This window comes from Antedon mediterranea, chromosome 5, assembly GCF_964355755.1.
Source record: "Antedon mediterranea chromosome 5, ecAntMedi1.1, whole genome shotgun sequence".
NCBI lineage: Eukaryota > Metazoa > Echinodermata > Crinoidea > Comatulida > Antedonidae > Antedon > Antedon mediterranea.
The window spans coordinates 29,998,626-30,021,360 of NC_092674.1; the positions used below are offsets into that span (position 1 = coordinate 29,998,626).

Below are 22,735 nucleotides of genomic sequence, written 5' to 3' on the forward strand. Positions count from 1 at the left end.
AATTCAAACAAACTAGGCCAAATGAAATAATACCGCTAGTTCTATTAATAGAAATTAATTAATGTATCGATTGTATTGATGTATTTGGCAAATTATACGGTAAATATCGATGAGGTATTGCGTTTATTATGAGGATGAAAATTGTAATTAAAAGTAAATGTGAAATACGTTACGCTTGGACTTTATTGATTGCGACAAAAAATGTCATAAATAGATACCAAGTGTGTTAGCACACGATTCTCTGCACCGTATCTAATACAACATCACATGTGTTTCACATGTATCGCCTAGTATCATATACTGTAACCTAGCCTATTACATGATACAGGCACCACATGTGGTACCAAATTAATGAGATGCTGTATTTACCGAATATTTCTTTGACATATCTAGGCAAACATTGTAATATATGTGGATATACAGCACTGAAAATCGGGTAAAGTAAGTATCAAATAATAACAGCTGATATATTTTATGAAGACCGGAGCATGCTCTTGATAAATGACCAACTAATCCTAACACTAATCCTAACACTACAGTAATCCTAACACTAATCCTAACTACAGTAATCCTAACACTACTTCTAACACTAATCATAATCCTAACACTAATCATAACACTAACCATAACACTACTTCTAACACTAATCATAACACTACTTCTAACACTAATCACAACACTAATCCTAACACTACAGTAATCCTAACACTAATCCTAGTAATCCTAACACTATACTTCTAACACTAATCATAACACTAAGCCTAACACTAACCATAACACTGATTCTAACACTAATCATAACACTACTTCTAACACTAATCATAACACTAATCCTAACACTACAGTAATCCTAACACTAATCCCAACTACAGTAATCCTAACACTATACTTCTAACACTAATCATAACACTAATCCTAACACTAATCCTAACACTAACCATAACACTAATTCTAACACTAATCCTAACTCTTAATATAACCAGCCATGGTCATGTCTTCATTCTCAACTAATCCTTTAGAAGTTGAGAATACATGCAATACAAAAAAGAAAGGACAAACAAGTCTGTATAAGTACAATGTATAAACATAAACACTCTACTATTGATTTTCTATAATAATACGCAGGCGAGGTTTTATGTCAAATATCGATAAGAAAGTAAAATCACAATTAAAGTTTAAATATAAAAACAATCGTGTTATTGTGTGTTGTATCATAATGAATCATAAAGAAATATAATTATTATAAATTAAATATTATACGGACGACGAAAAAATAACTTAATATCATTCGTTGGTTTATGTCACACAATAAATACAGACAACCAATACCAAATGACTTATTTATTCATTGCTAATATACAGTAATTGACATATTGGCTGGTAATACAGTCTATTCAGCTAACGGATCAATAGAGCACGGATGAGACCACCAACCTGTCTGTGTGTCACAATCTCGGAATATTATTTTATACATTACAGTATCGACTTTTGTAATTCGGTGTCTTGGAGCTGGTGTATGGTTCGTCCTTACAGAGCTACGTGAGTGCTGTGATTTCAACGAATAGGTTAGTAACCATTTTAATTATTGTGCTGTGTTGTAGTATATGGCATACTGTCTCAGTAGCTGTGAATTGACTTAGGCTTACTAGTCGTGCTGTAAAATATTGATAGAATATAATACAGCAATGATAATGATTATTATTATTGAGCGTTTAACCCGTCAAAATACAAAAGTAAAAAAAAAACATCCATTTGGCCACATTCGAATGATTTTTTAAAGGTGTTTCGTACTGTTAAATGCATATATTATGATGCGTTGGAGTTTGATAAAACTGTGTAGTCTGTGTTCCCACTTGGAGGCAACGCAACAATAAGTAGGCGCAACGCAGAGTTGAGTCGACCAATCAAGTGACAGTAAATATTCATGCGTCGTAAATGGCCAAATTGTTTATACTTTTGCGGTTGCGTCCAAGTGGGAATCAAGTTTAAAGAAGCCTAACATTCCAAATACTGTGTAGGCCTACTATTGAAGGGTTCTTCTAAAATTATTAAACGGAGTCGCGCTGACTGACACCGTTTGGCATCGTTCTCTGTATTGTTGCTTGATGGTCTGCTTAGCATTTCATCCAAAAGATGGTTATTTTAATTTGATTCACAATCAGCATTTTTGCTGACTAAAGTAAATTTGTATAATAATTGTAGTGACCCAACGTACAACAAAATAAATATATTATTTACAAAATTTCAAAAGCTAGAACAATTATATAAACAAGCTATTGCCAGCATCTTTCGGACAATAAAATTTGATTGATTTATGGTGTAACTTCGTGTTATTGTACTTCAGGAAAGATACAATAATTAGACATTCAAAATTGAAAAAGCCGTTTTGAACACATTGACATATTGGCTGGTAATATACAGTCTATTCAGCTAACGGATCAATAGAGCACGGATGAGACCACCAACCTGTCTGTGTGTCACAATCTCGGAATATTATTTTATACATTACAGTATCGACTTTTGTAATTCGGTGTCTTGGAGCTGGTGTACGGTTCGTCCTTACAGAGCTACGTGGGTGCTGTGATTTCAACGAATAGGTTAGTAACCATTTTAATTATTGTGCTTTGTTGTAGTATATGGCATACTGTCTCAGTAGCTGTAAATTGACTTAGGCTTACTAGTCGTGCTGTAAAATATTGATAGAATATAATACAGCAATGATAATGATTATTATTATTGAGCGTTTAACCTGTCAAAATACAAAAGTAAAAAAAAACATCCATTTGGCCACATTCGAATGATTTTTTAAAGGTGTTTCGTACTGTTTAATGCATATATTATTATGCGTTGGAGTTTGATAAAACTGTGTAGTCTGTGTTCCCACTTGGAGGCAACGCAACAATAAGTAGGCGCAACGCAGACTTGAGTCGACCAATCAAGTGACAGCAAATATTCATGCGTCGTAAATGGCCAAATTGTTTATACTTTTGCGGTTGCGTCCAAGTGGGAATCAAGTTTAAAGAAGCCTAACCTTCCAAATACTGTGTAGGCCTACTATTGAAGGGTTCTTCTAAAATTATTAAACGGAGTCGCGCTGACTGACACCGTTTTGCATCGTTCACTGTAATGTTGCTGACTAAAGTAAATTTGTATAATAATTGTAGTGACCCAACGTACAACAAAATAAATATATTATTTACAAAATTTCAAAAGCTAGAACAATTATATAAACAAGCTATTGCCAGCATCTTTCGGACAATAAAATTTGATTGATTTATGGTATAACTTCGTGTTAACGTACCGTACTTCAGGAAAGATACAATAATTAGACATTCAAAATTGAAAAAGCCGTTTTGAACACCAATAACAAGAATATGAATGAAGTTAACTTAAATCAAGATTGTGTTTGATAGCATTATGAATATTTGTGATATCTATGCGGATAAATCGTTCGTTAAAGACGCCAGATCAAACACCAGCCCCCCCCCCCCCCCCCCCACAACAACAGAGGCACATTAATGTTGACGAGCGTATACAAAAACCGAACAATTTCCATCGTGACCAGAGAATTGTAAGCGTAACGCAAGTGTGACGAATTACGACGCGTTGAATGATGATCATCCATCTATTACGTACGTCCTTTTTGCGTTGCGTCCTAGTGTGAACCAACTTAAATACGTCATACACTATAATAAATTGACTATAATTTTAATAGGGGCCAGTTCCATTGAATCCAATTATATTAATATGTTGATATTAATACAGAAATTGGTAGGTGTTGTTTATTTGTTAATGTTATTGTATAAAAACACGTCAATTACAGTTGCGTAATGATGACAATATTCTGTCTCACGTCCTTAGCAACGTAGGCCTACGCTGTCATTATTATTTATTAATTTATAGAACCTCTAATTCTATGAGGCTAAGCACGGTACATCCACCAACAAATATGAATAAAAACGAAATCCGTCGCCGATCTAAGATTTTATAAGATTCATACAAATAAATGCATGCCATTATTTAAATAACGCTCTACTAATCAGGTCATCATTATAACCTGACAGCTTGGCTGTAAAATAAACGTTTAATACGTCATAAGGGAATATATCGGCTCACTACGGTGCGAATCGTCTCCCAGTTTAGCTCGATGTAAAGCTCTGTCTACTCTATCAAACCTGTTTGACAGAAAAAAAGTGTGATGTGCCCAAATATTGTAAAGACAGGACGTCATCGTGACCATATACGGGCACATCACAAGGTTTGATAGTATAGACAGAGCTTTAGCCTAAAGGAAAAAGTAGGCATGGGCCGAAAATGACCACTATAACTATAATATACACATTGTTTTCTCTGTTTATTTACCTTACTAATTATATCTAGAATTTCTTACACAATAACAAATGCTAAATAAGATATGCTGTATTGATTTTAATCAAAGTGTTTTGTTTTTTGTTTTTTTTTTTATGAGAAATACGGTAACCAAATGAATGAATTATCGTACTAACTACATACATTTACTTAATCATGCATACATTTAGTTTAATCGACTAATTTCTATTCAGATGTCCTCCAAACAATAATTATTATTTATTGTCATATCATTTTGCTCCAATACCAGTATTAGTAACATATTAATTTAATTCAAAACAAATTATAAATTTGACAAATTCATAGTTGTATAACATTGTTTACAAACTGTAAACGTATTGTAATTGGAATAAATGAAACATCATCAAAATAATGCATTATTTATAAGTAAGTTTCAAAATGACAAGGTCGTCTTATTGTCGTAGTTCGCAAATAATGAAAATCAATCTCTTTTGATATTTCAGTCGATTGTTATGATAGAAGATTTAAATATTATTTAAATTCTTATAATTACTAAATTCTGTCTATTATTAGATTTACGCCACAAGAGTTTTAAACTGATAGTAGGCAATCCAAAAGGTAGACGACGCGCGATCTACAACAAGCGAATAAGGTGCAGGGACGGGTGATCCAAGGAGCAGACAAACGATCAAACGTGTTTTCCGACGTAGCATACGATCCAAAAAGCAGGCGACCTAAAAGCAGACGACCTGAGAGCAGACGATCTAAAAGCAGACGACCTAAAAGTAGACGACATAATTGTCTAAAAGCAGACGACATAATTGTCTAAAAGCAGACGTATAATGTCAGACAAGCAGAGTTTAGAAGCGGAGTTTGCAACCAATACCACCCTTCATGGACTCCAGTATATCGTCACAAGTAAACGCTGGATTTTCAAGCTACTATGGGTGTTGGTATTTTTGACGGGATTAGGGTTGTGTGTCTGGCAAATCAGCCTACGATTTAAAGAATATCGGATGTTCAACGTCAATACTGAAATTAATCTGACGTTTGTGAATGAACTCGACTTTCCAGCCGTTACCATCTGCAATTTTAATAGGTACGGTGCAATTAATTGTAAAGTTGAATGAAGAAAGTCAGCTAGTCAGAGTAGGCATTCTATGACGTGTATAACTAGTGTGAACGCATCTGAAGTTACTCTATCACCTGTGTGGAAAGCTTTTTTTCCACTTGCAACGTAACGCAACGTAAGTGATTTTACCAATCACAAGCGATGGATTATTCAAACTGTCACTTGTCATTGGTGAACATGATTGCGTTGCGTCTACGTTATATTGCGTTACGTCTCTAGTGGGAACCAAGCTTAAGTGCGCCAAAAATAATTTGACCAATTACGACTCGATGGATCATCTGTGTCTGTCGCTTGTGATTGATCAACTCAAGCGTGGTTCCCACTAGCGACGCAACACAAGGACGTAACGCAACGCAAGTGAATTGACCAATCACAAGCGATGGCTTATTCGCTTGATTGCTAACTGTCTATAACTTCGCTTGTCATTGGTTAAAACGCTTGCGTTGCGTTTACGTCTTTGCGTTACGTTCTCGTGGGAACCAAGCTTCAGGTAGATCTCTTATAAAACTACAGTATTTTTCAACTTTCAGGTATCGAAGATCAGCTCTAACTGACGGTGATTATGAAATTATAGAGTATCTATGGGAAGCCGAAGAATATGATTATTTTTCGGATGGCAGCTATTCTGATGGTAGCTTTGACTACGACAAAGTATTCACAGATGCCGGAAACTTTAGTACGTCTGAGTTCACAAACAGAACTGGCTTTCTTCTTAATAACGACACGCTTTTGACATGCAAATGGAAAGACAAATCGGGGTGTACAAATGTGGTGAGTGTTGTCGGAATTGTATTTAAAGCTCTATCTTCACTATCAAACTTTATGTGACAAAATATGTAATGTGCCCATATATACATAGTGATGTCTTATCACTACCGTATTTGGGCATATCACTACCATAAGTGGGAATATCACACTTTTTTTGTCAAACTTGTTTGATAGTGTAGACAGAGCTTAAGATCTATTCTAATGTTCGCTTCCGAGGTTTATCATAGATAAGTTAGATAACTCCTTGTGGTGGTTAGACGTTTCTAAGGTTTGGTTTACATGCACTTCTATGGTTTACACGTAGTAGTCTAAAGTATGGTTTACACGTAGTAGTCTAAAGTATGGTTTACACGTAGTAGTCTAAAGTATGGTTTACACGTAGTAGTCTAAAGTATGGTTTACACGTAGAAGTCTAAAATATGGTTTACACGTAGTAGTCTAAAGTATGGTTTACACGTATTAGTCTAAAGTATGGTTTACACGTAGTAGTCTAAAGTATGGTTTACACGTAGTAGTCTAAAGTATATGATTTTACAGCTACGCCTTATAGGCATGGTTTACACGTACTTTTAAGATGTGTTGCAACATTAACAGTGTATATATAGGCCAGATATAGGCCTATGATTAATTTTACAGTACTTGCTTTCCCAGAATAATTTATTTTGGAACAATACACAGGAGTGTAGGTCTACGTTTCTTTGAAGTTCAAATGCAAATATAGTTAATTAGTAATAAGAACTGAATTAATATATTGTATTCTAAAACAGTGAATAATCAAACAACAATTACGAGAGAATTAAATTACTGAATGTTTTATGTAACGTGTTACCTTGACATACTCATCTTAATAACCTAGCAATATTGGCAACAGTAACCGACGTACATTTCAGGTAATACACCATAATAATGCTTTAAAGCTCAGGTACAGGCATGGATTTTAAATTTAATATCTGATTAATTCTACATAAATCAAATATTTGTAACATAAATAAAGATCGATAATTATCGGAATGTATGATCAATAGAATTTTTTTGCCCGCACCTGGCCTTTAATGTTCACATCATCTTACGAATATTCATAAGGACACACATTCACACGCACCTGCAACATACGCACATGTCAACGAGATTGAAGTCAACCATGACTGAGAAGGTGAAAATTGTGTGTAACCTCGTTAGCCTCCAATCTTACAAGTATAATTTCACCTGCTATGTTTAGATACATTAATTGTACTATTTCAAGAATCTAAATGGTATAACACATTACTTCTCCTCCTAAAAATGATTCCCAATTAAGTTCTGTAATGAGAAAGTGCAATTATGTTGATACATTTCAGAATTTTACTCACTTGTATACGTCATACGGAAATTGCTACACATTCAACTCTGGATTGTATTGGGACATCTTGAAGGTCAGACAACCTGGATCAGGAAATGCCCTACAGATAATGATTGACATACAACAAGTAAGAGCCTAATTGTATTATATACCGTTTGCTAGGTTACGATGACGCTAAAAAACGATGCGCGCGCAACACCAAACATTTAACCAATCATAATTAGTTTAGTAATAACGTCGGTTGTGATTGGTCAAATGTTTTTTGTTGCGTTAAAACTTTTGTTACGTTCTCCTCCTGCAGCTAGAGAGAGAGATGCGCGCAATTTTTACTTTTATTGATCTTGTCAAAAGTCCATCGATAAAATGACATTGGTGTCAAAGACCGTAGTTATTGTCTTTATTATGTTATACGTGAGAGCGAGCTTATACGTATGAAACGCCATATCTGCCAAAACATTCATCTTTTTACTAATATTAATTTGAAACTCCGTCTAGAACCTTGACTACCTCGTACATTGTACTTAGCTCTATTTTTTGGAGCTTTCAACAAGTTACATAAATTGACTGTCTTGTAGTATCACGTTTATAAAACAAATGACTATACTTAAATCAAAGATGATTTAAATGCGTCTTTTTCTCCAAGGATGAATACACAGAGAAGCCAGAGGGCAACTTAGAAGCCGGCCTGAAAGTATTGGTACATTCACAGGACGAACCACCACTTGTGGAGTCTAAAGGCTTTGGAGTCCCTCCGGGTGTACACGCCTTCGTATCTACACGTAAAGTCAAGGCAAGTACTTTATATTAGAAACCACGATTTGTGTCTACCTACGTACACAACTATTATTAATATGTATAGTTAAGCTTGATTCCAACGCAAGGACGAAGGCATAACGAAAGTGAGTTAACCAATGATCAATCGCGTTTTTTATTGGTCAAATCACTTGCGGGGCGCTACGTCATTGGGTTGCTTTTTCCAATTGGTCTAGGCTCCAAGCTCTTTAATGATGTCAATAACTTTCCAAATGCTATAGGTTGAAACACTAGATCAACCATACGGTCATTGTGACAAGTCATTGAAGTTACAATACTATCGTGTGTACACGGTCTCTGGATGTCTGCTAGAATGTCGACTTAAAAATATCGTGGAACATTGCGGATGCAGACCTATACGGTAGTGTTTTTTTGTTGTCAGAATTGCTCACTCTCTGTATTTATTATGGTTTTACGTTTACCTTTGATTTAATATTCATAACTTAACATACAGTACATCTCCTAACACATTCACTTAGCGTATTAATTCCTAACATATTCATACATTACCATATTTTGTGTAATTTAAAATAATAGTGATAATCGGTTGGTCCCACGTACGTAAGACAAAAAAAAAAATAATACGATTGGTTAATCCAAATCATATTTTATTGATGACTTAATTTACAATAATTACGTTAATACAATATGACGTAGTTACAATGATGACATAGTACAAAGATGACATCATAAAGATAAAATGACAATGACGATTATGACTAGATTAGATTATAGCATGATACAGATTATGAAGTAATAATACTGACTAAAATACATACATTTACATAATTGTAATTGTAGATACCCAGGAGCAAACGATCACAGAGAATGCACACCAAAAGAAACCGAAGGTTGCGCCTCAGATGTACTAAGTATGCTATTCTGATATTTGTATATAAAAAGTATCAACTGTTATGGATTGTTGACTCTACTGAATATCTTCTCTTCTTGTTACCTTTCTCTAGGAAAGTTAAAGAACGGTACACTTGAAGAGTGCGATTGCCCAGTTCCATGCGCGTACACTTCGTTCACAACGTCAGTGACGTACGCTTCCATACCCAACCTATCAGTAGAGGATGAGCTATATGAATCTTACAATGATTCAAGTGCAGAAATATCGTAAGGCTGAGACTATTTTTAGTTAAGAGGGGAGGGGGTTCCTCATGCCCCTTCCGTCTGCATCTAATCAATCTACAAAATATGGACGGTCCATCATTTCCAATTTGGCAAGAAAATGATCGAATATTCAAAATCCACAAGTCTATTTATATAATTATTAAGAATAATCCTTCATTAGTGGTAAAGCCTTGTCTACACTATCAAACTTTATTTGAAAAAAAATGTATGGACATGATGATGTCATATCTCTATCATATTTGGGTATACCCTACTGGGCTCGTCACACTTTTTATGTCAAACTAGTTTGATAGTGTAGACAGAGCTTTACATTTCATTTAAAAACAACTACTCGCATTTTTTATTTTCTGTAGAGACAATTCTGAAAACGTTACAACTATTTGTTTTGATAGGAAAAATTATATAATACTTGATGTATATTTTGAAGAGCTCAATTTACAAGTATATAAACAAACTCCAGCCATGACGTCATCAGCTCTTCTTAGTAAGTACTTTTTATTTTAACCATTGAATAAAACAAATAATTTGTTTAAATATAGTCCGTACTTAAAAATGTCCCAACTTCAAGTTCATGTGGTCATATAAAAACAATCGAATCTTTCTCCAAAATTGTAGTTAAAGCTTGTAAAAATGTAAATGTACACACATGGCGTTTCAGGCCCGTATCCAGGGGGGGTGCGTTGGGTGCAGACGCACCCCCCCAAGTCCCAAAAGGTCCACTATTTCCTCGGTTGGTATTTTTTCTTGTCTTGTTTAACTAAAGACAATATCATTATATATATACAAAATTTACATTATCAATGGTATACAAACAAAAATATGCTAATATAAAATGAAAAAATACCGGTAATTAAATTACGGAATCTGAACTGACTACAAACTCGATGTAAAACATGCGCAGTCGATCATGTGACGACAAGCAATAGCTTAGCGCTTCATGTACGCGGTACGCGGTAAAGTGTTTGCTGGAGAAATACCATGGATTAAAGAATAGAAGGATATGCATCGACGTGAGATCAAGGGTTCCTTGACTCTCGCCGACAGACCGCGGACCGCCCACAATGTTACAGTTTAATTAACCGCATGGTAACAACGAAACGGTCGCGTGCCTAATATATTGTTTACTGCACATGTGCAACGACATTTAACCGTGTTGACTACGCTTCTTTCGCGCGTTCTTTGTTGCACTGTATGTATTCATACATATTTGAACAGTATAATCAGTGGCGTAACGGATATGTGCGCTCACTGGCTAAACCGAAGCTTGGGGCCCATGAGCAGTGCCCAGAGGAACAGGCATAAAATATGTCGAAAATGCTAAAAACGTCCGAGGCCTCGATCTTTGAAACTTTTGGAGGGCCACTTAGGTTTCCTAAACAAGTGGCTTCAGGCCTCTGCCTCACGCCATTGAAAACAGTTATTAAATTACATTTTATGTTATTGTGAAGACCTTAGTGTAGGCCTACTTCATCAATATACCAGATAAAAACAATACTATATTGTTATTGGCTTAGAATTGTAGATGCTATAATTGTAATTAGTATAGGTTTCTGCCGCGATTGATCTACGCTAATGTTTTTAGGCCTATGACATTAAAGTAGCATTTTATGACCTGCAGTAGCCCTACATCTGAGACAATAACTATTTATTTGTTGTCTCAGCCTACATGTAAAATTACAAAATCAGCAATACTAGGCCTAGGCTTACTAGTAAACCATATGATTTGCCGACATTGATACTGCCTAGGTAGGCCTAGGCTAATCTGCGTCGCTAGTGGGAACACGAATCGCAACTATACATAGCCAGCCAATCCCGGATCAGGGATCGCTGTTTTCATTCAATTAGACCCGGTGATTGGATGTGATGTGGATGACATAACCACTAGCCAATCACCAGGCACTACAATTTAAATATAATCACATCGATAAATAAGGAGATTTATGAAGAAACCACTGCTTAGCCATATATATAAAACACGATTGTTGTATGGGTGAACACCGGCCACGCTAACAACATACATGGTCAAATGCATAATTTAATATTCTATAGATTAACGCAATTTTTAATGACAGAAGATGGCAGGCAAATAATGATAATTCAAATATAAAAATTGCATATTTTATTAATATTACCAACTACTTAAAATTACCAGTCGTAAGAAAGTGAACTTTTCGTAGTCCGATTGTGATGAAACTAAAACAGAATTATTCAGCAATATATTTTTGTTGTCAATTAATCATCGACGCAGACATGTCAATAGAACATTCAGACTGCGCATACGATTTCTATATGCTTACGTTTTGGTCTCAAAAAATGTAACAGTTGATTCGAAGCGTTTTACAGAGGGCCGCGGTTAGAGACACGGAGTTCAATGAGCGTGTTTGTTTGATTGGCAGCAGTGCTTTAGTATAGGCAAGCGCGTTGTAAAATCGTTTGATGTCACCGTCGATGCATATCCTTCTATTCTTTAATCCATGGAAATACAGACAACTTAACGTCAGGGAACACGTGTACTTTTTGTCGGGGAATATAATATACAGTAAAAAGCGTTCGCGTTCACTTCGTAGCTAGCTTCAGCGCCTAGAAAACCGCGACGTTTCATTGACCGTGAGAGTACGTCAGAGTGATATTATGCACTTTATATGCATTCATTATTGCCAGCGATCTAACTTACTACTAAACAATAGCTAGGTACGCACTTGTCTGGCGGTATCCCTTTGTACGAATCGTTCAACGTTGGGTCGAGACGCGTGATATCAAGTTTCATCCAGGGACCAAAATGTGTAATGTGTTATTTTCCAGGCAAAGTTTACCGACGGTTACGTCGTGTACTGCGTCGACGTACGCTACACTACAGCAAAAACGAATTATGTTAATTGTTCGTTTGTTCACCAATTTTTTAATTTACAAGTAACCTTCTGTACCGTGGGGCACCTAAAATAAATTTTTCATCCATTACTAAACAAAAAAACATGCCATTTTCGCTTAGCCAACATTATAGCTATAGTTATTACATTTTCAATATCCTGTATGTCATGAATTTCTCACCACTCGGAAGTCCAGATGGTACGCGTGCATACACCTGGGAGGAATAAACTTTTTTCCCCGACTGAAAAAGGTCTACGCCTGCGTTTTTTAAGCCTCTAGGCCTGATGTTTCCAAAGTATAAAATGCAATTTTTTGAAGACCTGCAGCTCTAGTTTTAAACATTTTCTTAGCTCAGCCCCAACAATAAAGCTGGTCATATTTCGAAGAACAAGAAGTACATTTTCCGTGACCTAACATCTCTATTTTTCAAACATTTCTTAGCTCAGTCACAGCCCATGATAGGGACTTATATATTTTTTTTCATGTTTTGAAGTATAATAAGTCCAATTTCCGGGACCTCCAACTCTATTTTTCAAAATTTTCTTTGAACTTTTATTTTTTAAATTGAAAAATATGGATTGAAACAGTCATCGCGCATCGTTTTTTTTGCACGCAGTATTTTATTTATGCATTATAAAAAATGGAAAAAATGGCTACCCTAAATCTGATTTAAAAGACCTCAAATAACGCGTTGCTTCCGGGGGCTTCGCCCCCTGGACCCCCACTAGGGGCCCTTGGCGGCCCCTGGCCCTCAGCCTAGTGATGCTCGCATAGCCCCCTCGTCGGGGAATGTAGCCCCCGCGTCGGGAAGATCCTGGCGCCACCCCTGCTGAGTTGGCCTCATCATGAAAGCGTTAAGTTCTGGTGTCCATCGTTCAACTAGCCCAAGCCACAACAGAGAGTCTTACATCAGTCTTTAGAACGTCAAATAACGCAAATTTTTCCAGGGCCTTCGGCCTCTGGACCCTGACCGGGGGCCCTTGGCGGCCCCCTGGCCCCCAGCCATTGTTGCTCGCTTCGCTCGCACCCCCCCCCCCCATTATAAATGCTGCATACGGGCCTGCGTTTCATACCTACAAAACTAAAATGAATACTAACAGCGTAAAAATAAGACTTGGCATACGTTTAGTCTATATTTATTCAGGAGATTTACCATAATAAGTTAAGAGCACGCTACTATTACATACATAACACCAACACACTACATTAGAACAATGTATCAAACTTTCGTATTTCATAAATTTCATAATTAAATCCAGTTTATAAACTTTGTTTAAGGTGACATTGGAGGTCAGTTAGGACTTTTTATCGGAGGCAGCGTCATCACACTTTTCGAAGTGGGTCAGTACATTTTCATGAAGGGGCATGCTGTGTGCTGCAAGGGAAATAAGAAGAGGAGAAACCAACAGACAACAGTGGCAGTCGACAACAAAGGTAGTGCCTACGATGTAGCTGATGACGTCAAACTTGAAGTGCGATAATAATTATAAAGCACCGGTACCCGTATGTACATTGAGGTTCCTCCCAAAGTTCTGTGTTCGATTCTCGTACGGTACTATGTATAGGGACAAGAAACTGCATCTACAGTTTCATGTCTCCTGACTACAAACTTTTTCCTACTCACTCACTATACATTGCCACTATTAAATTCAGCTAAAGTGGTTTTAGTTGTATGACAGTGGGTGCCGACATTCCATCCTTGAACACTTACCAAAAAGAAATGAATTGGATGTCACATACTAAATTAATAAAATGCTAAACATTATTTCAATTAATCACAATAATATTTACGTATTATCAATACTGTATAAAATATTAAAATTGTACAGTAATTATATAAATACAAATATGTACAATAATTTAACAAACTAAATGTTAGTAGTGAAATAGTAATCTAGGACTCATCTAGTTATTCGACAGGTTTTTGTACAATTGAATTATTTTATAGCTCGAAAATTGCTACATTACAGTAAAGAGGTTGGGTTCAGTTATTGCAATATATATATATATATATATACATCCCAGTACTGTTCTATAATCGTATAAATTCTATTTAGGCCTATTAAACAATACTTATAATACTAATACTAATTTTACGAAACGAGTTTTTCTTTTTTCTCATTTTTTTGTGTTTCTATTTATTTCTTAGGTTTACGTCCTGGAATTGAGTTCGTTTCCGTTTTCGTTTCTAGATTTATTGGTGCTTCGATTCCCTTTTTTGCTTTTCAAGAAAAACTTGAACTTTAAAGTGAAGTATTCCATAAATTCAATAATAGTAATGAAACTCACACCAACAAACAAACCCAACTGTCCACCTATATCGCCTGCAAAAGTCAAAATCATAAACATAAATAGTGGAAGACATTAGCTGGTAAATTGATTTTATTTATAACAAATGTTTTAGTTTTCTTTTCTTTCATTGTTTTTGTGGTTCTTGTTGTTCAAATTGTGTATTTGCATGTGTGCCACTGTTTAAAAAAGTGTTGATCCAAATAATAATATTAACTAATATACAGACAAAATTACAGCAGCATTTTAAAGAAAATACAAACTTTTAACAATTAAAATAGTTTTTAAAAAGGCAAAGAGGAAAGATAAATTAAATAATATTTATTAATGTATTAACATTCTGTCAAGTTAAGCTAATTAAATTTGGTTTTTGTATTGTTTGGAAGATTTGTCTTGCCTTGGTTCCTTTTCCTTGTACCAGTTTCCATATTTTTGCTCAATTAAATTGTTATTCGACATTCTTCTTCCACTGAGAATGACATATTGTTAAGTTTGGATTTTCCGAATGATGAGAAAATTATGTTTTCCAATTAATTATGAGTGACTTACTCAATAATGCCGAGCTGGTCATGGCTTTGGTCTGGGTGAACACTTGTGTCGACAGGTATGAGTAATACACATCCATCACAACCACATTATCTCTAGATATAGTAGAATGGTTAGTGGGTTAGAACTATAACTTATTTGATTGGAGGATTGTGAATCACATGATATTCAATAAACATACTATTGAACTCTTGTGTCAAAATATGTTACACAGTGAGCAATCGGTGAAAATGAAATTCAAACTTTCATCCATTTCATGAAATTATTCAACTCTTACATCATGCAAAGTACAGTGTTTTTTATGTTACACAATGAGCAATTGGTCAACAGCTCATGGAATTATTTGTACCATTGCACTCAAACATTCATTATTGACACCCATCTTACAATTTGTATATAACTATAACTATATAACCCAACTTGAACATACTGTTAAAGACCAAATGGTCGTATAGAGGGCGCCTGCATATTAAGCAGACTGCTACACGAGAGTTCGAACTTTGACTATTTATTGAGGTACAATTCACATTTATTTACTCATCCTTTATAAATACAGTTTCATAGCATAAATGATGGCAAGGATCCTGCATAGAGAAGTTTACACTTCTGTTTTCGCAGGACCCTTTTACATAAAAAACATAAAACAATAAACACAACATACAAAATAAAAAAAACATTTCCTATATACATTTTAGAGTTGTTCATCATCAAAAAGCGATAGTGTTTTCTAACATGATTATTTATACATTTTTTCTTAAAAAAGAAGATATTCAGTTTATTACTTCCAGTACATGTGGATTCTTTCTGTTAAAGACCAAGTGGTCGTATAAAGGGCGCCTGCATATCAAGCAGACTGCTACACGAGAGTTTGAACTTTGACATTTCTCTTTCAATATTTGCCATTTCATTATTATTTCTGGGAAAAGAGTTTTCTCTCTTTACGTTTTCCCAAAATTTGTGTTAAATTTAAAACATTTACTTTATAAATGCAGCTGTAGCGTTAAACTTCTCCTCTGTCTCCTTAGCTATGCTATAACTCGGGATACTTCCGTACGACAGCTTAGTTGAATACGTTAAATCATTACATTCAATTGCACAGTCGCATTCAACTTCACCATTCGTTATGTCAACTGAAATCAAAATGATTGTAGGCCTAATTATATTAATAAAACTATTATTTTGAAACGGAATGTTTGAATGAAAAGAGGGTAAAGCTGTGTGATTTGTTTCTTCATATATTGACCGGTTCCCAGTGCTGTATCTCCACCATAGTCAACAGAAAGTATCCATTTCTATCGACTAGTCGCCACATACTACAATATTTTTGCTCAGTATCATTGGAATATTCATCTTGCTTGGTACCGACTAGGCTTTTGAATGTTTTGTTTTGGCGTCGACACAAGCTTTTGCTTTTTTGACGCCACCATTTTGGAAATAAATGTTGATTTTGATTGATTGATTGATGCAACGCAAGAACGTAAGTGTTTTATCAATCACAGACGATGAATTATTCGAACTGATTGGTCAATTCGCTTTCGTTGCGATTTACGCCCTTGCGTTGCGTCCTAGTGGGAGAATCTAGCTTTAAGATCGTATTCATTCTAATTGTTGTATTGTGGCAGTACACTATAAACTATACGCCAATTGTACTACAGTATTATCAAAACATTAGGAACTTACTGAACACTTCGTTTAAGCATTTTAAGTCTTTTTCTTCTAGGCCACATATACGGAATGGACCTAAGAGACTTTAGGGAAAAAAAAAAAAAATTGTAAATATAATTATGATATAATAGAAGTATCTTAAACGGAGCAATTAATCACGTTGACCTACAACAATAGATTCGTTGTTCGTTTTTGTTTATATAGGCAAATTGTGCTCTAAATATTTTAGATGCAAAACTTGGATTTAAGGAGTTACAACGAGTTTAGGCCTATATCTGAAGTCTCTGTCTACACTATTAAACTATATTTTGACACAAAAAAAGTGTGATGTGCCCAAATATGGTAGTAATATGATTATATTATTTTTTTTTTATTAATATTAAATATAATAGTGCTTTGACATCATCATGTCCAAGCACATCACATAAAGTTTGATAGTATGTAGACAGAGCTATTTAGTTATTTATCATTTACAGCGAAAACTTATCCTATTTCTTACCTGTCAGGTCTACATTCACATCTTTTTACATGAAGTTTCAGTAGACATTCATTTATACAATTATCGTACGAGTACGTGTCATAGTATTCTAAGGTCTGGCCTTCTTTACATTCTCCCCACGGCTCTTCAAGATTTTTGAACTATTAAAGAAGCAGAAACGGTTACAGAATGTAGGCCTACTAAACCCCTGTGCTCATGATTACAAGTTTTTTTTTTACAGTTACTCTACAGCTCACTAGGTCGGTCGGTCGGTAAACACTTTTTTCTTAACTGGCTATCCGTCACAAGTTTTTTTTAGGGAGACTCATTCCATTATGATCATATTTTGATATCATTTTCAACATTTTAAAAATGTTTTTACTACAATGTCCACAAATCAGCTTACAGAACTTACTTGCGATTTCTAGTATTGTTGATCTGTTATCTTGTGTTTTTCTGCTTTTAATGCTTAATAATCATAATGATGTTTTGTACCATTTTGTTGCCATGTTCCTGCTTGTTTATTGTTATTAAAATTGATTTTGACCAAATAAATGAATAAATGGAATCAGATCGCCGACAGCAATTACTGTATTACCATATAACGAAGATGGATTGAATCTAATTACAAGGAAAGATTGTGTGAAAGAATCATGATGCGACTCGCGAGCGGCTGGAGGAAGTGCCTCTCAACCACCGTAAAAACGCAATAGGAGTAGGCCTAGAAGCCAATATTACCTTAGTTACAGATATATCGGTATACGCATGCATGCCCGTACCAATAGCAAAGCCGGAACCGTATACGAGAGGAGGCGTATTCTGTGGATGCACCATCACCCGTAAACCAGCATCCATGCTAAGATAACCAAAACCAAAATGTTCCGTATAGTCTTCCTAAAACAATAAATAATTTCAGTTGGGCGAAAGAAATTATATTTATTGGAAAAAGTATGTTGATTTGTCCAACATGGAGGAATTTGTCCTCCACGGTTCAGACGAGTCGAGTGGTTGAGGGTTGGAGACTCTTTTGAGCATAGTTTGGTGGTGTAAGTCTTCATCTTTCGCAATCGGATCGTCGGTACAGTCATTCTGGGGCCTGCTGTTTTTATAGGTCACTTAGCTCACATGATAACTACCCATCGGAAACGAATACCGCAAATGCAGCCGATTATTGGTGCTGTATCTATTTCAGAAGTATGGGATATTTGGTAATACAACATCACATGTGTTTCACATGTATCTAGAGTAACCTCGTGATACAGGCACCACATGTGATATGAGATGCTGTATTACTAAATATTTCTATGATACTTCTGAAATAAATGTGGAGATACAGCAATCGGGTGGCAAATAAGAGATTGAGAGAGAATTTGTTTATGCATCATTAAAGTGGGGTAAAATTGTGTTCTTGAAATCTTACCTGATCTACGTTAATTACGACATGTAACCCATTGCCAAATCCAGGTTGTATCTGATAGACGGCACTTTCACTGTCCCCATTAAAGGTCCAACATCTACCATACTCGGTTACCACGCTTGTGAAATTCTTTTTAAATGGTTAAACATGAATAAGTATTTGTTTTTTCTAATCGTTAGTACAAGATTTTAAATTAAATTGTAGTAGCTAATACTAAACGCCATTATGAAATCGACGAGTATTCGTGTATTTTCATTTATTTTCAGAGTTACTGTAAGCCATGTTTTCCAGTAACGAATATATTCGCGAGAATCTAACATTTCTGAGTTATGATTGGTTGCGCATTTTCAGATCTCAAAATGAAATTAAAATATTAAAACGCATGCGCACACTTTCGATTCGCGAATAAATTCATCCAATGGAAAACCACTATTAGTTCCATAGAACAGAAGACGACACTGTTTTTTTTTTAATAATTGAAAATATATAAAAATGGACAATAAGATATTACAATTTTTTTATTCGTGAGATATTCGAATGAAAAAGAAGCTTTTTAAAGATTCAAGTTGCAGTTTTAAATTCCATAACCCGGTTCTGGGTATTTTGACGAAACTCACCTGAACACCGCATGCCTGATGTCTGAAATTACAAGTCCACAACGTATTCGCATCCAAATCAAAACCAGCTCTGTTTGTGAATTCTGACGAATTGAATGGAGCCTTAAGCTCTTCTTTACAAACTTTATACTCGTTGTCAGCTAAACATGTTAAATAGCTAAATTCGTCTTCGGTTATCTGTGACAATCGGTACCTGTCGAGAAAATGTCATAGATCATAGTTTACTAATATAAATGCAATCCAAGAATAAAGATGGTATATGCCACTTTCGGCTTCTTTCTGGCAGGGTAGACGTCATTCATTCACGTCCAGTATCACGTAAACACAGCAGCTATCCCGATGATACCAGTATTGTTGAAAGGTAGGTTATTGTACTGCTACAAATTAACAGTGCCTTACACAAAAAAATACAAAAACTTTTGCAATATTGAAAGGGAAAAACGAATCTGTAAAATTTGCAAATGTAACGAGGTTGAAAATGAATATCCCTTTAGTATGTCCATACTATACAACGAAATTAGACATTCCTTTTTAAAATCTTATTATTTTAATCGACCAACAAATAAAAAGTTTATTTTACTAATGAAAAATAAAACCTAACCTGGTAAGATTTGCCTTTTTCACATATAAAAGGAGAAATTATTTTGCTGTTACTACTACAGTACTTACATTTATAATTGTATTATTTTCTATTATTTTATTTGGGGCAGTGGCCTACATACTTTTGAATAAATAAATGAATGAAGTACAATACAGATATATTATGCATATAATTATGTACACTTGTTTGTTAGCCTTGTTTGGTAATGTATAAGGCCACTCCTTGACTTACTGATGTTGTTCTAGTAACAGAACTACTCCTTTTCTTTTCGACAGGGTTTTCACCACATTCGAACAATTTCATTCTCCTGTTATTTTGCTTTCATAAGTGTGCACATTAAAACTCAAAATAAAGATTGGTTCCCACTCGAACGCAACGCAAGGACGTAAGCCGCAACGCAAGCGAATTGACCAATCTAAGCGATGAATTATTCGAACCGTTCCTTGTGATTGTGGTCAATTCGCTTGCGTTACGGCTTACGTACTTGCGTTACGGCTTACGTCCTTGCGTTACGGCTTACGTACTTGCGTTACGGCTTACGTACTTGCGTTGCATTCTAGTGAGAACCAAGCTTTAAAAAATAAAAACACATTATCGTACCTGTTGAAGTTACATATGGTAACAGCAGGAAATGTCAGATTATTTGAGAATTTCACGGTAATTTCCGTGTTCACATTATACTCAAAATAGTTAGAGATTCTTTTCTGAACTTCCCAAGAACAGAATCCAACAGAAGCTACTATGATGACAACCCATAGCATCTTATAGCTGCGAGGTCTTTCCTCCACTAAACGCTGTACCCCGTGCATCGTAGTTTTACTTGCAAAGTCAACGTCGAGGTCATCTTCAACCATGACTGCTGATGTATCTCTAAATAATAGAATAATATTGAATTCATAGAAGATATTACACTACCATCGATAGAAGATATTACACTACCATCGATAGAAGATATTACACTACCATCGATAGAAGATATTACACTACCATCGATAGAAGATATTACACTACCATCGATAGAAGATATTACACTACCATCGATAGAAGATATTACACTACCATCGATTAAATATAGCTTCTAGATAAGCCAAGTACAGGTCTCTATATCTATGTTTAGATGATCCTATAGTACGAAACACTATGTCGGTCGATCGGTCGGTAAACACTAACTTAAATTTGCTCACGCGACTGCAGCCATGTGTATAGCCTTGTTTACAGATTTTGTTACCAGATTATATTTATCTACATATAATTATATATAAATCCAAAGGCAAATTACTGAAAAAAATGACAATGCTGTGGGTATCAGTGGCTGGATCTCAATGGAGATACAAAAATAAAAAGCGAAAAGCTAAATCAAAACGATAAAGTAAACAGCCAGAAAAGTTAGCAGAGCTATATATATATATATGTAATTGTTATATTTTGCAATAATGTACACTAATTTGTTACTGAACTATGGAGAATTTTTTTTTTTCCGAAATAAAAGATGAATGAATGAATGAATAGCCTGGTTTTATAGGCACTCATCTGAATAGATATGTGAAAATCAGATCTAAAATGGTAAATAACAATAAGATATCGGGAATAATAAATTATTGATTTTATAACTATCAGTGGCACATTAATCATACATCATACAATGTGATAAGCTCGTAAACAATGATACTCTAAAATACTGTAGGCCATGATATTGATCATGATCTAAGGGCCTCCGTAGAATCTTTAAATTAAAATAAAACATACCGGGTCAAATATTGTTTTCTTCCAAATAAAACAGAAACGTAATAATATTAAGGTAGATAGGCTTATATTTTCACCATCAACGGCTAACTAACCTTTGAAATCTACCGACTTAGTCTTGATTTAATGAAAAACTACTCACAGTATATATAGGCCTACAGTAATAACTAACGAAAGTACATATATCCTGATCACTGTTACAAATCAATCCACTATTTGACATAGAATAATGGCTGCTTCTGCCTAGGCTAATACAGGCTATTAGCCTATACACTATAGATGATTGTATTGAGTTTACTTATAATAGATTGTTGTTTGATTCTGCACGCCGCACTAAGTTTTCTCAAAAGGTAAGAACGTTCCATTTATACCTTTAGGTAAAACACGTTCTTCTTTATCTCTTATACAACTAAAATCTATAAATATAAAATCTACTTTATATATTTAATTGCTACACAACACGGAACATTGTATGGAGCTAGCGGTATAAACTAAAATATGATGGTGCTCATTAAATTTTAATTGTATAAAGTGCAATGTCTGAAAGAAAAAAATTATCAAATTTACCACACGATCTTTAACTATTAAATTAGTTCATTGAACCATCAAAACGGGTTTTTATTTATGCTGACACATTGTAACTACAATTACCATCCTAAAAAGCTCTGTCTACACTATCTAACTTTTATGTGCAAAAAAAGTGATGTGCTCATATATGGACATGATGATGTCATATCACTATCATATTTAAGCATATCACTACCATATTTGGGCACACACACTATTTTTGTCAAACTAATTTGAGAGTGTAGACAAAGCTGTATTTTGTTCGTAAATACTCAACATTTTACAACATAATTCACAACTTTCACAACATCAGATCATATGCAGCAAGAATATGACACAAGCTTAGGCGTCGTTCATAATCTCAATACAGTAATTATTAAATAAGATATTGAAACAGCAAATTAAAAGACGTACCTTTCCATTAGA

At 34.9% G+C, this 22,735-nt stretch overlaps 2 protein-coding genes across 5 annotated transcripts; one reads left to right on the top strand and one right to left on the bottom strand.

Annotated features, from left to right (window-relative positions):
• The first annotated feature begins 1,404 nt into the window (after positions 1-1,404).
• On the top strand, positions 1,405-15,686 carry LOC140050364 (acid-sensing ion channel 2-like). Of its 3 annotated transcripts, XM_072095527.1 has the most exons (11): positions 1,405-1,565; positions 2,512-2,597; positions 4,903-5,428; positions 5,992-6,232; positions 7,567-7,695; positions 8,212-8,358; positions 8,603-8,742; positions 9,183-9,253; positions 9,347-9,500; positions 9,911-10,002; positions 13,665-15,686. In XM_072095527.1, the coding sequence occupies exons 3-11, from the start codon at positions 5,172-5,174 to the stop codon at positions 13,865-13,867; spliced, it is 1,434 nt and encodes a 477-aa protein (XP_071951628.1). In that variant the 5' UTR covers positions 1,405-1,565; positions 2,512-2,597; positions 4,903-5,171; the 3' UTR covers positions 13,868-15,686. The 3 variants fall into 3 exon arrangements, with proteins under 3 accessions (XP_071951628.1, XP_071951627.1, XP_071951626.1); XM_072095526.1 differs by lacking the exon at positions 2,512-2,597; XM_072095525.1 differs by lacking the exon at positions 1,405-1,565 and having other exon boundaries at positions 2,387-2,597.
• LOC140050365 (acid-sensing ion channel 5-like) lies at positions 14,538-21,994 on the bottom strand. 2 transcript variants are annotated; one of them, XM_072095529.1, is made up of 10 exons: positions 21,885-21,994; positions 20,600-20,869; positions 19,399-19,591; positions 18,785-18,910; positions 18,103-18,258; positions 17,386-17,525; positions 16,902-16,969; positions 16,201-16,351; positions 15,225-15,316; positions 14,538-14,710 (listed from the first exon to the last, which is right to left on the bottom strand). In XM_072095529.1, exons 2-10 carry the CDS (start codon positions 20,851-20,853, stop codon positions 14,538-14,540), a joined length of 1,353 nt encoding a protein of 450 aa, XP_071951630.1. In that variant the 5' UTR covers positions 20,854-20,869; positions 21,885-21,994. The 2 variants fall into 2 exon arrangements, with proteins under 2 accessions (XP_071951630.1, XP_071951629.1); XM_072095528.1 differs by having other exon boundaries at positions 21,838-21,985.
• Between the last annotated feature and the right edge of the window lie 741 nt (positions 21,995-22,735).

What these genes read in the sequence shown, in the direction of transcription:
- LOC140050364 (XM_072095527.1), top strand. Translation starts at nt 5,172, where the DNA reads ATGTCAGACAAGCAGAGTTTAGAAGCGGAGTTTGCAACCAATACCACC. An exon ending in GATTCAAGTGCAGAAATATC is followed by an intron (nt 9,501 to 9,910) that starts GTAAGGCTGAGA and finishes TTGTTTTGATAG; the next exon opens with GAAAAATTATATAATACTTG. An exon ending in GACGTCATCAGCTCTTCTTA is followed by an intron (nt 10,003 to 13,664) that starts GTAAGTACTTTT and finishes ACTTTGTTTAAG; the next exon opens with GTGACATTGGAGGTCAGTTA.
- LOC140050365 (XM_072095529.1), bottom strand. Translation starts at nt 20,853, where the DNA reads ATGGTTGAAGATGACCTCGACGTTGACTTTGCAAGTAAAACTACGATG. An exon ending in ATCAGGCATGCGGTGTTCAG is followed by an intron (nt 18,911 to 19,398) that starts GTGAGTTTCGTC and finishes CCATTTAAAAAG; the next exon opens with AATTTCACAAGCGTGGTAAC. An exon ending in GCTACAGCTGCATTTATAAA is followed by an intron (nt 15,317 to 16,200) that starts GTAAATGTTTTA and finishes TACTATATCTAG; the next exon opens with AGATAATGTGGTTGTGATGG.